Source organism: Rhinoraja longicauda, chromosome 11, assembly GCF_053455715.1.
Source record: "Rhinoraja longicauda isolate Sanriku21f chromosome 11, sRhiLon1.1, whole genome shotgun sequence".
NCBI classification, from domain to species: Eukaryota; Metazoa; Chordata; class Chondrichthyes; order Rajiformes; family Arhynchobatidae; genus Rhinoraja; species Rhinoraja longicauda.
In genome coordinates this window covers 9,353,839-9,372,788 of record NC_135963.1, presented here as the reverse complement: position 1 = coordinate 9,372,788, position 18,950 = coordinate 9,353,839, and the positions used below count along the sequence as shown (strand labels likewise).

General features: G+C 40.2%; 1 protein-coding gene across 1 annotated transcript in view; it reads right to left on the bottom strand.

Moving 5' to 3' along the window:
- Nucleotides 1–18,950, bottom strand: part of hfm1 (helicase for meiosis 1) — an 81,914-nt gene that overhangs the window by 47,321 nt on the left and 15,643 nt on the right. Inside the window, exons 4-13 of the mRNA XM_078408202.1 lie at nucleotides 14,375–14,705; nucleotides 11,743–11,978; nucleotides 11,569–11,616; nucleotides 10,440–10,510; nucleotides 6,251–6,383; nucleotides 5,686–5,837; nucleotides 3,518–3,595; nucleotides 921–1,079; nucleotides 609–809; nucleotides 427–515 (exon numbers count right to left, since the gene is read on the bottom strand). Of these exons, the coding sequence (XP_078264328.1) occupies nucleotides 427–515; nucleotides 609–809; nucleotides 921–1,079; nucleotides 3,518–3,595; nucleotides 5,686–5,837; nucleotides 6,251–6,383; nucleotides 10,440–10,510; nucleotides 11,569–11,616; nucleotides 11,743–11,978; nucleotides 14,375–14,705 (1,498 nt within the window). The remainder of the gene's footprint in view (nucleotides 1–426; nucleotides 516–608; nucleotides 810–920; nucleotides 1,080–3,517; nucleotides 3,596–5,685; nucleotides 5,838–6,250; nucleotides 6,384–10,439; nucleotides 10,511–11,568; nucleotides 11,617–11,742; nucleotides 11,979–14,374; nucleotides 14,706–18,950) is intronic.

Sequence of the window (18,950 nt, the reverse complement as noted above, 5' to 3'; positions counted from 1 at the left end):
TTGAGACTTTATATAATCCTTTTTTTCCCGTTTTCATTCTATGCATATATTATTTCTCACAAATTAAAAAAACATTGAAAAGAAAACAGTCATTACTAACCCAATGCATAAACCAAATCACAACATTCTCTCCTTATATGTCACATCCAAATTATATAAATGGATGTGAGAAGATAAGTATTTTGCCTAAAGCTATGTGTCAGTATTGTTTTAGTACCTAATATAGTCACACGTAACATCTCTAACCAAAAACAAATGACTTCATGCAAGCTTTATTTAATTTATATTCACCAGTTATTTATCACTCATTATATCAAAACATTGCATAATATTGGGTAATATTTGACATTTCTTCCTGTTCCAAATAGTTACATATTCACTTCCAAACTTCAAAAAATATACATTTCAACATGATTTCAGTATTACCTTTGCTTATGTTCCATGGTCATAATGAATTTGGCATCTTTTGCAAGTATGGATGCAGATTGCTGCACACCTTTCCTTGTAGCACAGAACTAAAAGAAGAAAAAAACCCTTAATAAAATGTTATTGAACTATTGGTAGAATAAATTTTAAATAATTTGAATCAGAATTAAAAGAGCAAATACCACAAGAGTAGGTTTCTGTTCAGAGTATGTCTGAATGACACTAGCTGTTCTGTAATTAAGGCATAGGTCAAATTTGAATTCAGATTGAGTATTGGAGCAAGGAAATCCAAGTACAACTTTGCGAAGCTTTACAGGTCGATGACTTTCATCTATCTTCATGGAAATTCCTGGTCCCTTTCCATCTGATAACCATTCTGCAATCTTAGAAAGTAAAACAAAAGTACAAATAAAATTAAATGTACGGATCATAATAAATGATCCTGCTTTCTTTTTGACATCTTATTTTATCCACTAAGATGTGAATAGACTTACATCTTCAACATTTGGAATCGTTGCAGAAACTGCAACAAATCTCAGTGTTTTATCTGCAGGCTGACTAGATGATCGCAGGACAGCTAACTGAACTGTTTTCATTCTGCTGACAACTACTTCAAGGGTTGCACCACGACTTTCATCTTTCACAACATGAGCCTACAATAAAAGAAATTTGCCACTTCAAAAAAATGAAATAAAAAAGTCTGTGAATATAAAATGCATAGAAGTGCATTGAAGTTTCTCAGAAGTTAAGAATAAATAGTTAATCAATGAAAAGAGCAGGAAATTATAATGAGCAATATCTGGACATTCTACTGTATACAGCATTGTCTTTGTGCACCACAAAACCGGGTTGCTAAATAAAATAAAGAACATAATAGATTGGACATCATCGACCATTCAGAAGGATGACAAGCAGCATGTATTACAATGTATTACGACTCAGGTTCGATCCTGACTACGGGTGCTGCACTGTAAGGAGTTTGTACGTTCTCCCCGTGACCTGCGAGGGTTTTCTCCGAGATCTTCGGTTTCCTCCCACACTCCAAAGACGTACAGGTATGTAGGTTAATTGACTGGGTAAATGTTAAAAAAAAATAATAATTTAAATTGTCCCTAGTGTATGTAGGATAGTGTTAATGTGCGGGGATCGCTGGGCGGTGCGGACTTGGTGGGCCGAAATATGAAAAAAATATATATAATAATAATATTCTTTGATATCACTTGCACAAAATTCTTCTGCATTGATGAGGCTCAAGAAAGGTCTTGGCCATCATACTAAAGCAACCCTGAACAAGAGTCCTGCTGTTGAGTTAGTTAAAGTAGATTGACCTTTCCTGGATTGCCGCCAATCAATTTTAACATTTATTAATTTCCTGATAGGTACGGCTTCAATGGCTTGCTTAATGGGCTGAATAATCAGAATCATGCAATCCATGAGATTTGCCCCAAGAATATTCTGATGACACTTTCATAGCTTGTCACTGTGAAAAAGCAAAATTATTTTAAAATGACTGATAAGCTGAGACATATAACAGGAGGTAAAATGCTCCAGTATCACAACTTATTTCAGCTTGTCCCTGTTTCATTTTCCAATGTTTTAGTGTAGAGAGGCATGTTGACCCTTGAGGGGTCCTTAGCTAGTTCTCCATTGAACTATCTACCAACGTACAATCCAGCACGATATACACCGATCAGCCAAAACATTATGACAACCTGCCTAATATGCTGTTGGTCCTCCGTGTGCCAACAAAACAGCGCCGACTCGCCGAGGCATGGACTCTACAAGACCCCTGAAGGTGTCCTGTGGTATCTGGCACCAAAACATTAGCAGCAGATCCTTCAAGTTCTGTAAGTTGTGAGGTGGAGCCGGCGTGGATCGGACTTGTCAATCCAGCACATCCCACAGATGCTCAATTGGATTGAGATCTAGAGAATTTGGAGGCCAGGGCTACACCGTGAACACTTCATCATGGTCCTCAAACCATTACCGAACAATGTGTACAGTGTGGCATGGCGCATTATCCTGCCGAAAGAGGCCACTGCCATCAGGGAATACCATTGCCATGAACGGGTGTACCTGGTCTGCAACGATGTTTAGGTGGGTGACACGTGTCAAATTGCCGTCCACATGAATGGCTGAACCCAGGGTTTCCCAGCAGAACATTGCCCAGAGCATCACATTCCCTCCACCGGTTTGTCGTCTTCCCACAGTGCATCCTGGTGCCATCACTGCCCTTGCGCATCGATGAGCCTTGGGCGCCCAACACCCTGTCGCCGGTTTGTGGTTTGTCCCTCCTTGGACCACTGTCGGTAGGTACTCACCACTGCTGACCGGGAGCACCCCACAAGCCTTGCAGTTTCAGAGATGCTCTGACCCAGTTGTCTGGCCATAACAATTTGCTCAAATTTGCTCAGGTCTTTATTCCTGCCCATTTCTCCTGCATCCAACACATCAATTTCAAGAACTGACTGTTCACCTGCTGCCTAATATATCCCACCCCTTGACAGGTGCCATTGTAACAAGATAATCAATGTTATTCACTTCACCTATTAGTGGTAATAATATTTTGGCTCATCGATGTATATTCTTCCTTTCTTGCAAAGACTACCATCCTTGCACCCTTCCCCAACTGTTCTGCAAAGTCTTCAGGATCTGAATGCCCACTTTATCTCACCATTCCGTTCAGTTATTAATCAATCATCTATCCATCCAGCTAACCCTTCCTTAGTATCAATCGGTTCAGCGCCCGGCGCGGCCGCGGGGCCTTCCATCGCCCGGCGCGGCTTGGCCGCTGGACTTAACATCGCCGGCGCGGCTCGGCCGTGGGACTTGGCAGCGCCCGGTGCGGCTCGGCCGCGGGGCCTTCCATCGCCCGGCGCGGCTCGGCCGCTGGACTTAACATCGCCGGCGCGTCTGCGGGACTTGGCAGCGCCCGGTGCGGCTCGGCCGCCGGGCCTTCCATCGCCCGGCGCGGCTCGGCCGCTGGACTTAACATCGCCGGCGCGGCTCAGCCGCGGGACGTTTCAGTGCAAATAATTTCAGTTTAACCTCAAAAGCTATAAGATTCAATGTGTAAAGTACAGACCATTACCTCATCGATTAGGAAAAGCCGCACCAGTTGTACTAATGAATTATCTTTCCACTTTCTCGTCATAGTGTCCCATTTTTCCTAAGAAAAAAAAATCAGAAACTGGGCAAAATGTGTCAGATATTTGCTCATATACACCACAGTTACATTTGGTGGGAACACTACAACCTCCTGAAATATACTTAGTTTTGTCAAATCAGTTTTTGAGTGTGCAAGTTTTCTTATTCGTCAGTGTGCTACGCCCCATAATTATTGTAATTCTAAAATTGGAATTCTGAATCATACTTACTGACAATGAAATTATACTTATGCAGAAAAGCATTCATTAAACTTATATTACTTTACATATGAACATCAGGATTCTGTTTTTTCAAAATATCTTTTGCAACCAGGAAATAGAAGAGGTTTTGACCATGATCACTAAAAAGTATTTTATTCAAAAGGCATAATAGGTATAAAGACGATAACTAGGATTATTTGGTTGTTTTTTTATTAGTGGATAACCTTCCAGAGGGCATGGAGTAATATAAAATTGATACAGACCTCGATTGACAGCAGATAATAAAGGACAGTCAATTTGAATGCATGCAAAGTTGAGCAAATTGATAAAACAAGCTTTAAATTTGAATTTTCAAAGGCATTTGACTAGGCCATCCATGGAACATGTTGATAAAGGCATACTGCATTAAGGAGAATATGTTAACGTTTATGATCAAGTAAACAGTGGAGGGTTGAAAACACTGCCATTTATCACGGCCAAGTTTTGGCATGGTCACTTTGTTTAATTTATAATTTGAACTTAGTTTTTCAGATACAAATGAGGATCAAATGCAATAAATAAAGCATATGAAATTCTAGCAGTTATAAACAGAAGTACAGATTACAAAATGGGTAGAATAGATTTGAAATCTATTCATACCTTGAAGAGCACTTCTTCAAAGTAGACATACCTTGAGGTCTGAGGAAGGGTTTCGACCCGAAACGCCACCCATTCCCTCTCTCCCAGATGCTGCCTGACCTGCTGAGTTACTCCAGCATTCTTTGAAATCGATTCAAGTCATTGATTGCTCCATAGCTAGAATACTGTGCCCACTATTGCTGTTTTTTTCTTACATATGATAACACCAAGAATGACATTGAGAGGTTTGAGCAACTGGAACAATTGTCATTCCAATAAAAATGTATTTAAGATTACAAATAAGTAAACTGAAAATAATTATTTCCACTAATCTGTGAGTCATCTACTGGAGGACATAATTTTAAATGACTAAGAAAGAGTGTGGTTAGGAGTATTCTTATTTTAAAGTGTTATGATATGGAACAATCAGGAACAATGGTAAAAACTGTACCTGTTAAAATATTTTAAATGGGAACAGAAAAAAATTAAAATTAGTGCAATTGAATGGACAATTTCAAAAGAGAATCAACTGAATTCTGAAGCAATTCTGTTGCTTCAGAATTGAATGGCTTCCTTCCTTGCTATAAGTTTGTTATTCAATGATGCCAGTCGTCTATTTTCAAAGATTCATCTTGGTGATATTTGCTCTGAATGATTATCTAGAACTGCCTTAAACTATGCTATGAATAAGGCTCAGTGCCTGAATGTTTTTGGCAGAATGTTAATATTACCAGAGATTCTATTTATCCCATTTAGTAAATACATCAAGAGTACTTAAATGTCCATGAAGTCCATTGAGATATCTTGTTATTAGACTTTATTTTAGACTTTAGAGATACTTCGTGGAAACAGGACCTTAGGCCCACAGGGTTCACACCGACCAGCGATCACCTGTACACTAGCACTTTTCTATACAGCAGGGACAATTTATAGAAACTAATTAACTGCAAACCTGTCCATCTTTGGATTGTGGAAGGAAATCAGAGCACCTGGAGTAAACCCACATGATCAGAGGGAGAACATACAAACTCCGTACAGATAAGCACCTGTAGTCAGGATCGAACCCCCGGTCTCTGGCGCTGTAAGGCAGCAACTCTACCGCTGTGCCACCCGACAGTGTTGTGAGAGGAGATAAATAAAAAATATAATAAGGAATGCCAAAAATATTTTTTAAATTAATTCTGAAAATAATTCTTATAAATGCTGCTTCTCCTGAATTATCATTAAATTTATACTTTTAATATTAGTATTGATCCTCATTGCAGAAACCTACAGGAGTAGTTATGATAATATGTGCATCTTGGATCTCAAAATAATCGTCCATTTCTGTATCTCCAGTGAGCTCTTTGCACATCAGTCCAATCGGTCCAAATTTGTCTTTCCAATCTTCATATCGCTGGTTACACAAAGCTTTGATTGGAGCCACTAGGAAAATTAAAGATTCATCACATATCTTGAAGAAAAGTCAGAGAACAAATTGGATATGTTTCTTTCAACATTAATGGATAAAGCACAATGATACATTGTATATGACAGTATTCACTTTGTAATAGAGATCAGAATTATTCACTAAAAATGCAAATCATTCCTTATTGGGAGCTGTTAAAAAGGTTTGGCTGTATTTCTGCAATTTTGTGCCTTATAAACCCTTCTATGTACAAATTCCATTGTGAATAAATCATTTTGGTCAAAATATGCCAGCTAAACGTACTAAATGAAACATCAATAGTTGGAAATACAGCAGTGCTTTTTGTATTTATTTCCAAAAGTTATAACAGAAATAAAATGTTTTGTATTAGTATAAAATTAAACGATTTACACTTTTGTAATGAACTTACTGTATACAATTTTAATATTGGACCACGGTTTTGGTGCTTCCATCAATATTCTGACGATGGCTAGTTCAAATATCACAGTTTTTCCAGAACCAGTCGGGGAGCAAATCACAAAATTCTTTTCACTGTAAAGAACCTGAAGCGAATCAAAATATTTTAGACCTAATTAATTAAACGTCTGAAGCCAAGAATCTATAACTTGTTAAAACAAAGAACTGCAGATGCTGGTTAATACATGAAACGACACAAAATGTTGGAGCAACTCAACGGGTCAGGCAGCATCCCTGGTGTACATGGGTAGGTGAAGTTTTGGGTCTGACCTGTAACTTATTTTTGAATGTCCAGAATTGAGCAGTTTATTCATATTATCCGAGGTCTGGACAAATAATTTGGAGGCATGAGTTTCGATAATTAGGAATGGGTATGTCTGCATGTCTGTCCATGACATCAGTAAAATTCCCCCCAACCAATCATGTAGCATGATGCACAAATACTATCTTCTAAAGTATCACGCCACATCTGGATCACACATTTTTCCCTATTCTATTTTCCAAATAGTATGCGTTCAGATCAACAAAAAAAGAACATGCGTTAGTTCTGAGGAAACTCAAGGGAATAATTCTAAGAACATAGCATAAATACTTATTAGGGATAATTTAATGAGAATATCTTAAGGAAAAACAAAAGACTACAATGCTATAATCTGGAGCAAAAATCAAACTACGAGAAGAACAGCGTGTCGAGCACTATCTATGAGGGGAAAGGAACTATTGACGTTTCTGGTCAACACTGTTTGTTAAACAGTTTAACAATTTATGAAATAAAGAAAAACACTATAAATATTGCAAGGAGGAGGGGGGGGGGAAACATGCAAACAGGATGATTAAAAAATAAGTGTAAAGAGCTGGTAAATCTTCATAACAAAAACACAGATTAGCTCATTCAAAGTTCTCAATCACAATGGTTCATGTTAACTTTGCTTGAGGTGGCTCTCCATGTCAAGTCACCGTATTATGTCATCATGCAGCACAGATTAAGACTATTCTCTTGTGCTGTTCGAAAGTATATAATTAATTCTGTTCATCTGCCCTGAAAATTTGCCCTCGAGTATTTTTTTCCTTTTTCTTTCCTTGCCTTCTTCATTTCTCAATAGACTCATTTATTATGAGATGGCAAAAAAGCAAAAAAAAGCAGACCGTGATGACTTTGGAGATTTTGGCTGGTTCAAAATATTGTTCCTCTCCAATTCCCCATGCAATTCAAACAATGGATTATTCATTTACAATTCCTGTTTTGTTTTCTCTGCTCAAGCTAGGAGTCTCCAGCTGGGATAATTAACCCAATAGCATCTGCTCATTCTTTTGTAAACTTTAAATACAGGCGCTCAGTTATATAACATGAACTTCATGATCACCTTCTGGTTGACCACGATGCTATGGCTCTTGCCAACCAAAACTACAACACCTGCGGATAATCATTGTAAAAGATTACCACAAAATCCAAAATAAATACAACATAGCCAATTATCAGTCTGAAGAAAGGTCCTGGCTCAAAAAATTATCTGCCCGTTTCCTTCCACAGTTGCTGCTTCATCAGCTGAGTTTCTCCAGCAGATTGTTTTTAACTCATGGCCATTTATCATTCTGTTTTCCAACTCTCAATCATCAACAAAACGCAGGAAACAATCATAAATTGTGTATTTAACAGTATTTATTCATATAACCTTCTAACTAAAAGTCTGTTTTAAGAATTCAGCTTCATATCTCACTGCAGTGAGTCTTTTCCAGAGAAAAGGAACACAATTCTAGTGGTAAAGTCAAGCTGACTGCCTTAATGTTATGGCAGCATTTGACTGCATATGGCAACAAGATGATCTGATAAAAGTGAACTCAATGGGTTTGTCGGAAACTGTTATACAACTTGTGTTATGCACAGCACAAGGAAGATGCTGGTATTTGTCAATTGTCTCAGCCCTTGGATATGACTGAAGGGAAGTGTCTGTCCTCAGCCTTTATTAGCTTTAATTAAAGCTCCTTATATATAATAAAACAATTATGTCTGCATGTATCAAAATCTGGACAATATCTTGTCTTCAGCTAATAATTGGCAAGTAATTTTTATCCCATCAACTGCTGAGCAAGGTAGAATCAAACTATTTTTACTTGACATTCAATCACATCATAATCACAAAAACACCCTCCAGCATGTTGGAGTGTAGTAATTGACCAGAAACTCAACTGAACCAGCTGCATAAATACTACAGCAACAACACAAAGAAAAAGACTATGTTTTTTTGTGAATCATATCTTAGGTTTAGATTTATTATTGTCACATGTTCCAAGGAACAGTGAAAAGTATATTATCCCATCAGATCAGGCAGTTTATGTTAAATACAATCAATTCAAACCCAAGTACAATAGGTAGAACAAAGGGGAAGATACAGAGTGCAGAATATAGTTCTCAACATTATAGCATGTCAGTTCCATTGACAAAGTCCAATATACCCAATGGGGTAGAGGTGAATCGGACAGTATCCTAGCTTGTTGAAGGACCATTCAGAAGCCTGATAACAAAAGGGAAGAAGGTGTCCTGAATCTGGTGGGGTGACCTTTTACCCCAACGGGAGCAAGAACAAATGACCTGGGTGGGACGTTTTTGATTACGTTGACTGCTTTTTCAAGGCAGCGTGAAATGTAGATGGAGTCAATAATAGGGAGTCGTGATGGACTGTGCTACGTTTAAAACACTGCAATTTCTTGCAGTCTTGGCCAGGGTTGTTCCAAAACCGAGCTGTGATGCTACTCAACAGTATGCTTTCTATAATGCATCAGTAGTTTGTAAGCGTCATTGGAGACATGCCAAATGTCCTCAGTCCCCTTAATAAATAGAGGCATTGATATGACTTCTTGGCTGTTGCAGCAATGTGCTTGGTCCATGACAGATCACTGGGTCGCTTCCTGACACTACAGTACCAACAGGTAGTATAAGAAAATAACTGCAGATGCTGGTACAAATCGAAGGTATTTATTCACAAAATGCTGGAGTAACTCAGCAGGTCAGGCAGCATCTCAGGACCAACCATCATTTAAAGAACAGGTCAATTTCCATTTCTTTCATCTGCCAATTTTATTAGTCCTCTTTCCATCACGAGTGCATTGTGGCTGCAATCTACCACATTCACAGAATTGCATTGCAGCAACTCACCAATGCATCCACAGTACCTCAAGAACTTCTGGACTCCTCCACTAGGGGCTGAGAAGCTGTTGGATTAGAATGGTGGCACCTTAATGCTACGTCCAAAACCACACACCATTTAATCTGAACTACCTTCACCACATAGACCATCACAGTTCATGTAGGTGACTGACTAGCCAAGGTATCTAGATTTGATAGTGCCCTCATCAGTCATTTCAACATCGACAAAACCTAAGCAGAAATAAATCACCTTCAATCCTGAGAGATTTGCTATGAAGAAAAAGACAAAATGGAGCCCCTAGACCCTGTGTGCATTTTTAACCAAATTTTAGCTTTGGTTTGGGTGAAATAGGTTTCAATTCATGGGTCATTAAGATGAGTCCAAGATAAAGCAAATTACAAAGGCATGATTTGGCTATGTCAGGTTTAAATCTACATTAAAATGAATTATAGTAAAGAAACAATGGCCAACATTTTAAACCTTAATAGACAATTTGTAAGTAATATATAATTTTAGGGCAAAATAGCCCAACATGAGTTCAACCACAACGATCAAAATAAGTTAAAATTGATATTCTTGATTAATAATGGTGTCAAAGGTTATGGGGAGAAAGCAGGAGAATGGGTTTAAGAGGGGAAAGATAGATCAGCCATGATTGAATGGAGTAGAATCGATGGGCCAAATGGCTAATTCTGCTTTTATGACTTATGAACATGAATATGACATCAGAGGACAATATGTGCAATGTTGCCAAAAAAAAGTGCTAAACTTGGAGATTAAGAATATTTCAGAATTTAATGGAAAACCAACAATGCTTTGAAATTATGTGTTTTGCAAAAATATTAGCGATATATTTTGAAATTAATCATTATGTCAAGCCCTACTCAAACCCTAGTGTTAACTTTTCCTTTGTATTTCTTCCAAATATACACCTAAATTTTATAAGCAGCCTTAAGTTTGTAAATAACATTATAAAGCTATTAATTATGTACATACATCATCTAATACTTTGGATTGTATGTAGTTGAAATAAGGAAATTCTTTGAAAATGCTTCTGAATTGTACCGCTTTATACAATCTTGTTAAGGATTGTTCATGCCATTTCAATTACAGTATTTACTAATTGATACATTGTTACATGTATAATTAAATTAAAAATAATAATAATAACGTAGTCTGTTCTGTTTTCAACAAACCTAGTTTTCAACAATAAGCAAACATTTTAAAAATGTTATAACATGTGCAGCTCTTGCCATCTAGTGGCAATATTTCCATCAAGAAACAGGATAGCACGCATAGCCTATTACTGATGTGAGTCCTGTTACTGATTTTCAAGACTTTTCTACATCATTGTGAAATATTTTCTCAAATGATTCGTTCCACCTTAATACAAGCTTCACATGGAGATTATGCCTGCATTACTGCAAAAGATATGTTAAATCCAAAGAAAAAAGTATAAGCATAGTTTATACTATATCTATTCAGAACCAAATTAATCTTTTAATAATTAATCCCCTGTAGTGGCCTGGACGTGGCCACACCCCTGTATTTGATCATTAACAATAGAAAGCCATGTCATTAAGCTATTAAGTATGTCATTAAATGTTATTAAACTTGAAAGAGTGTAGAGAAGATTTACAAGGATGTTGCCGGGATTCGAGGGCCTAATCTCTAGGGAATGGTTGGGCAGGCTGGGACTTTAATCCTTGGAGTGCAGGAGGATGAGGGATAATGTTATGATTATAATGCTATGTTTCTATGCTTCTATTATGTAAAACCACAATGGAAATATGGTGAATGCACATAGTCTTTTACCAAGGGTATAGAAATCAAGAACCTGAAGGACATAGACTTAAAGTGAGAGAGGCAAGATTTAATAGGAACCTGAGAGGCAACATTTTCACTCAGGATATATGGATGAGCTGCGAGAGGAGGTATTCAAGGTAGACATTATAACACCTTAAGAAGGCACTTGGACAGATACATGGATAGGAAAGATTTAGAGGGATATTGACCAAACACAGGCAAAGGGGACTAGCTTAGATGGGGTAACTTTGTCAGCATGGCTGAGGGGGCTGTTTCCACACTGTGTGATCCTACGACTCTAATAACATTGAAAAGATACGAATTTCAGTAACTGCCCTCAAGGTTCCCGAACTCCTGCCATGTGCATCTGCAAGGAGAAAATTTAAAATATTTGAGGAATCAATGAAAATTGGATAGTACTCCGGTCATGATTTATTTTTGCAAAATGTATTTGCTATTTTGTTCAATTTATATATTTTGTAATATCCCTTACCTTTTACATTAAATGACAGTGGCATCATTGGGAGTACATGTGCTTTTAACACATACTGAGTACCATTCTGCTGTTTTGGTCTGATGTAGTCTGTTATATCATATTCATTGTGCTTTTCTGCAAAGTTTCTAAGTTCATGTCTTTCATCACGTAAAAGGGACTTCTCAAGAAATGCTGGACAATTTACAATTGTTGGAGTATTTGCTGCGTTATTCGGCGATGGCATTTTAAATAATCTGCAGGAAGAATAGCATATAAATAGCATTTATTTAGAAATGCTTCACATTTAAGACTTTATGTAATACTATTTTGATTTAGCTACCAAGTAATGAAATCACTTTTCAAGCTTTTTAAAATACAAGCAAAATATTTTCCTAAAATATTTTAGACTTTAGATTTGTAATTAAGAAGGAAAATGGTGAAACCTCAGGATTAATCATATAAGAATCTACAACCTTGATATTTTCTCAGCAGCAGGAATAGCTTGATTGGGGGCTTGTGTTTGGTTTGGTAAAGTGAATGTGATTTTTGGACTGAAAATCTGGAAGTGAGGATTTCCAGCATATCTTGCAGAAACCTGAGAACCATTAAAAAAAAGTTTCTGACCAGTCAGGCAGATTAATGTGCTGTCTAGCAATGAATGGTAATGCTGCACAGAATGAACACCAGGTGAGTTTGACATTGTGGGATATTAGGAATTGAGAAGCAATCGTGAGTGGATAGGTGATGGAAATGAATGGGCATTGTGGTGCTTGCAGTAATGGAAAGTTGAGGAGTTTGGTTAATTGCAAGAAAGATGGGACATCGTAGGATACTCATGTCACCCAAAGCTGCCACTGCAGCTTGACCAGAGGTGCCCCAGTGCAAGAGAGAACCCACTGACTGGGTTCTTTAGGAAATACTAGAAAAGGGTGGACCCGTTGGGCCCAAACCTCTCCTGCATTGGTCTAGCACCCTCCCCTCCCATTCCCACTCACCCCCCCTCCTCCCTTATCCCCCCCTCCTCTCCCCTCACCCACTCCATCCCCCCTCAACCCCCACTTGAGGCGCCGACCCCACATGGGGGTGGGGGGAGCGGCTGGAGCCAATCAGGACGTGGCGGGGAGGTGGTAGAGCCAATCAAATGGCGATTTCAAACCGCAACCCTCCCCCAAATGCGCACGTGCGGATCCGGTGGCCATCTTATATAAGTATTAGATCCAAGGGCCCCTATTGCGCAGGCACAGACCCGTTGAGTTCCCATTGTGATGTTGAACACGGAGGTATTACTGCGCAGGCGCGGCTAACAGGCAGGGAGATTGGAAAGGGATTTATTAAAGTTTAAAAAGTGATTTATTAAAGTTTAAAAAGTGAATAACTTTTAAAACATAACAACCATTTGAACAGTAGGCCATTGGTGAGTAAGCTGGGCCGAAAATTGTTGCCCTATCGTATACCGTTTTGGCTGTATTTTGGGTACGCACAATCAAACAAACATGTAAAATGAGAGTGGATACAGTGGCGCAGGGTAGAGTTGCTGGCTTACATGGTCAGAAACCCAGATTCAATCTTGACTACTGGTGCTGTCTGGACGGATTTTGTACTTTCTCCCTGTGACCATGTAGATTTTTTCTGTGTGCTCTGGTTTCCTTCCACAGTCCAAAGATGTGCACATTAATTGGTTTCTGTAAATTGTCCCCAGTGTGTAGGATAGAACCAGTGTACCGGTGATCGTTGGTCAGTGCAGACTCTGTGGGGCAAAGAGCCTGTTTCTACACTGTATCTCTAAACTAAACAATCTCTGATGTTCTGTCCTAGGAAATTGATGCAATTACAAAACTCACCAATGTCTCTACTTACTCAGAGGTTTGAGGAGATTCAGCATCTCATCATGTTGCTACAAATGGAAAGAAGCTACTGGAGCCTGAGAACTGTTACCTTCAGATTCAAGATAAACTTCTTTCCATCAATTATCAGGCTCTTGTATCACCTTACACCAGCACCAAACTACTGTAGACTTTGTGCTACTAAGGTTACACTATGTACTTTGGCTTGCACTCCCATGGTGTGGAACGCCAAGATTAATCGATGATTTGTTGTATATTTATTTGTTGTACTGTCGTGATTATTATCCCCGCAAAGCTGCAGCAAATAAGAAACTAATTGTTCTGGTCCCTTTACATATGACAATTAAACACTTGACACTTCACGAGAAAATTAATCACAAATATCCAACTGGTTTCACTATATGTTGCTCAATGTGTAATAATCCCCTTGGTGGAAAATAATAGAATTGGGCATAACTGATTTTACCACTATTCCACCCTTATCCCTCCCCTTTGTTATTTTCATTGAAATCAATCGAACGGGAAAACAGGTAGTCTGCAAAATAGGCAGATGCTTCAAACCTATCAATTTAAGAAAAAGTTAGAATGAGGCATCTATTTCCTTTAGCATATTCTCCAGATGACTGACTGAAATACTTATTTGGAAATTCCCTCAAAATAAGCTTCCTTGATTGTGCACATTGACACATACTTCCCAAAGCAAAACCTCTTTTTGGAAATTCAATTCCAGAGGGGAACAGTCATTATCAAGTCTTGTTTAAAAAAAACACAGGGTGTCCTGCATAATACAAAATGAAGTAGATTACCTTTTTCTGAACAAAGAGTTATCACTTTCATCTTCCGTTTCAGGGTTATGATGTGAAGTACTAAGACAATTCAAATGATCAAATGTCTCCTCATTCTGATGTCTGCTGTGACCTTTACTGTTGTCATTTAACAGGACAGTTGAAGGAATAGAATTGTCACTTCTGAATCTAAACTGAGATTGATCTTTAAGGGAGTTATTTAACCCTATTTCAAATGTTTTACGTTTGATTGGGGTATGCATATATTGGGAATCAAAAACCGTTTGTGACTGGGAATCATATTCAGTCTTCTTCTTTATAGGTGGAACAAATTTCTTTGAATGTTTTATGCCTGGAAAGATAAAGCAAAATGTAAGATATAATCTGAAAGAGCAAGCATTAAATCCGGATCAACAAGATTTCATTGATAAAATATTATACATTTTTCTCAGTCAAATTATAGATAACGCTTATTATAACAGACCAAAGTGTGTGTGTGTGTGTGGGGGGGGGGGGGGGGGAATGGTGTCCATTATTGCCGATTGTCCGTTATAACTGAGTAAGAGTTTTTCTCACATTGACATGATTGTCAGTGTGCCAGGTCAGAAACCTGGAGCCCTGTCACTGAGAGTCCAGTGGGACCTCCCTCATCACATGGAGCGCAGAACCCCAAGAAGGCCAGCCAGCACCATGTTGCCCAGTGCAGCTGGGGAATGGCAATAACCACTGCCCCAGCTGCTGATTCCCACAGAGATTGAGAGCAAAATGGAAGGTCTGAGGTAGGCGGCGTGGTGGGGTGGAGAAACCTCGTCCCACTGTAAATGAGACTCCCTCAGCCAACAGCCCACCCAGAGGTCAGGGTGAAAGGACATCGACCTTAAACATTAACTCTGTTTCTCCCTCCAAAGATGCTGAGTGTAAAGTTCTTTTTAACAACTCAAAAATAATTGTTTGTTTTTGCAAGCTAAAAATACTAAAGACTGTTTGTTACACTGTTCAATAGAGTGTCATTGCTCAAGCATCGATCAAAGCAATTGCTTGTCAATTTGAATGACCTCCTACAGTGTAACGGGCAGCCTGCGTTCTTAAAGAGACAGTGGTGTCTGATTACCATGGAGACACTCAGCCTGCTATGACCAAAATCCGTTATAAAGAGGTCGGTACTAACGGGTGGAGACCAGGAGAATAAACGATTTTTTAAAAACATATAGTGTTGGCACGAATGCAGCGAGTTTGCTTTTCATCAGTAAGTAAAGACTAAGTAATAACTGACATTAGCTAATGACATATTTGCTCCATATTATTAGATTTCAGATCCCATTTTCCAGGTTGGCTGAAATCTGGGTTTTATAGGAAAGCACAGATTATAATTTTTAATGATCTGAAATTAAAAGTTATGGGAAAAGATTGCGCAAGATAATGTGACTTACGTTTTCAGGAAGATGATGCTGGACACGTGGGCCTAATAATAAATGTTGTGTTTTTTCTTGTGAACTATGCAATTTGTTTTAAGCAACTAAATGCAATAATTCCAAAAGGAATTCGAGTACACTGGATTCATTTTTTTTAAAATCAGCACTTATTCAGATTCTTATTTGATGCTTTGTACCAACTGAGTTTTCTTTCTGAGGGTTTCATAAAATTTCTTGTTAATTGTCTCGACATGTTGAAACTACTCTGGATTTATTCTAGTTTCCCCTCTATCTACTTATCATCAAGCATTTGGCAAGTTCTTCTTTACTATCAGTTAGATGTATTTCATATTTAGACATCATACCCTTGAATCCAGTTAACATACAGTAAAACACCCAAAATTGAATTGTAGCATGGCACAATCACACAGCAGAGTGGCACTGTAATAAAAGAAGAATTTTGACAAAAAAGTTAAACAATAATCAGTTTGCACTGCTGCATTTCCTCTACATCATCATCACACGTTTAATACAGGCCAGGTTTATGAGGTCCTGCTGGTATGAGTGCAGGATACAAATCTGACCAATTAGACCAGTATTCCTGATTCACAGTGCCTGCATTTCCTGGCCAGGAGAAACTCCAGTATTTTTCCGCCAGCACAAACCTCTCAAGTCTCATAAAATTATTCAAATAGATCTTTTATTGATTTTTTTGGTTTCTTTATTGTTTTCTCACTGAAAGCAATACTTACTCTTGTGAACTAATGCTGCCACACGTCTACAGCTTGACCCATGGAAAAATGCTCCTAAAAGATGACAGTGACTACCATTTCCATTCTAAAAAATATTTCGGTTTACTTCGTGATGCTATATTTTTAAACTAAAATAAAAAACAAACATAATGGAAGCTCCTTTGGGAGTTCAAAGGGAACTACTAAATTTGGAAGAAGAACAAGGATCGAAGATTTACAATAATTTAACAATCACGAACACACGTCTATTATTTTGGATGCCCATTCATTATCAACCAGCACATAATCAAAGTGTGGCACTACATGTCAAATCAGTCAGTCACTTAAAATTTCCCAAATCCCAAACTCCTGGATAGCACAAGAGATGTGGACTATGTCATAGTGCTTAAATTACTGAACTGTAATCTAGAGGTCTGGACTAAAAATCCAGATATGTGGCGGGCCGAGCCATTTTGGTCTCGAACCGTCGTTCATCGAGCTCGAGCACTCGCGTGGACCTGGCGTGATCTGGGCCGACCAATCAACGCCGACCTGGGTGGTCTGCGGGCGGTGTGCAGCGGACGACGGAGCTAGTCTTCACCTCACAGTCAACACATTAACACACACCTTGCCCTCTTGTACTAATTGTTGAGCTGTATCGTTTAAATATTAAACTGAGTGTTTACTCTACAGTGGTGACCCCGACTATCCAAAACGGCCTCTTTTGGATTTCATCATGCCTGGAGGAGACAACGCAGATCAGCAGAATGCAGTTTCACTCAACCTGCCCACCTTCTGGACATCACAGCCCCAAGTGTGGTTTGAACAAGCCGAAGCCCAATTCCACATCCGCCAGATAACTGCCGACATCACCAAGTACTACTATGCGGTCAGTGTACTAGACCAGAACACAGCCGGGTGCCTGATCGATTACCTTCGCCAGCCACCAGCCGACAACAAGTACGAAGGGATCAGAACACTCCGCAAGGACACTTTTGGTCTCAGCTGTCGCGACAGGGTGGCATACCTCCTGCACATGGATGGCTTAGGTGACCGCAAACCGTCCGTGCTCATGAACGAATTGCTCGCCCTGATGGATGGACACAAGACCTGCCTCCTTTTCGAATAGGTCTTCATCGAGCAGATGCCTGAGGACATCCACCTGCTCCTCGTGGATGACGATTTCACCGACCCTCGACGGCTGGCAACCCGTGCGGACGTGCTGTGGCAGGCCACACAGCAGGGTGGAGCCACCTTCAGCCAGGTGGCGGTGGTGCCTCGGCAGGTATACGGGCGGTCCCAGCCTCCACTGAAGGAGCGGCAATGACGTTGGCCACGAACGGTGCCAGCAAAGACAAGTGGTGCTACTACCACTAAAGGTGGGGCTGCGAGGCCCGCCGATGCCGAGCACCCTGCACGCATCCGGGAAACGCTTCGGCCGGCCGTCGGCAGTGGCAACTGTGGATGGCCAAAAACATTGCCTCCTCTACACCTGGGATCGTCATTCAGTGTGGCGTTTTCTTGTTGACATGGGAGTGGAGGTCATTGTTTTATCCCCCTCGGGCACCGACACACGTTCCGGAGAGACGGGGCCTCCCCTGACCGCCGCCAACAGCAGCAACATCAAAACATCCCGCTCAACTTCAACTCCTGTCGCTTCAAGTGGATCTTTACTATCGCCGACGTCTCACGACCACTGCTGGGCGCAGAACCTCTGCCAGGTGCACTCCCTGCTGGTCAACGTGAAAGGACAATGTCTCGTTAATTCTGAGACATTCGAGTCACGCCAAATAGACTGCGCCCTACCTCGGCTCAGTGATCTTCTCCGACGAGTACGCCAGGATCTTAGCCAATTTCCCAGACATCATAACTCCCTAGTTCACAATGGCCAGCCCCATACATGGGATGAAGCACCATATCCCCACCACTGGGCCGCCACTCCATGCACACGCACATAGGCTGCCCCCCGACAAGCTCCAACTGGCCAAAGACACGTTCTGCAAGATGGAGGAAATGGGCATAGTGCGCCGCTCAGACAGCCCGTGGGCATCCCTGCTTCACATGGTCCCCAAAGCGTCTGGGGGCTGGAGAGCCTGTGGGGACTACCGCCGTCTCAACGAGGTCACAACAGCCGACCGGTACCCTGTCCCTCACATCCAGGACTTCACAGCAAACCTGGACGGTGCCAAGATTTTTTCCAAGATTGACCTGGTACGAGGCTACCATCAGATTCCGGTCCAGCCAGATGACATCCCCAAGACGGCCCTCATCACCCCGTTTGGGCTCTTTGAATTCCTGCGCATGCCTTTTGGCCTCAAGAACGCCGCCCAAGCTTTCCAACGGCTTATGGACACAGTGGGCCGCGAGCTGGACTTCGTGTTCATCTACCTTGACGACATCCTCGTCACCAGCCGCTCTCGTCAGGAACACCGCGCACACCTCAAGCAGCTCTGC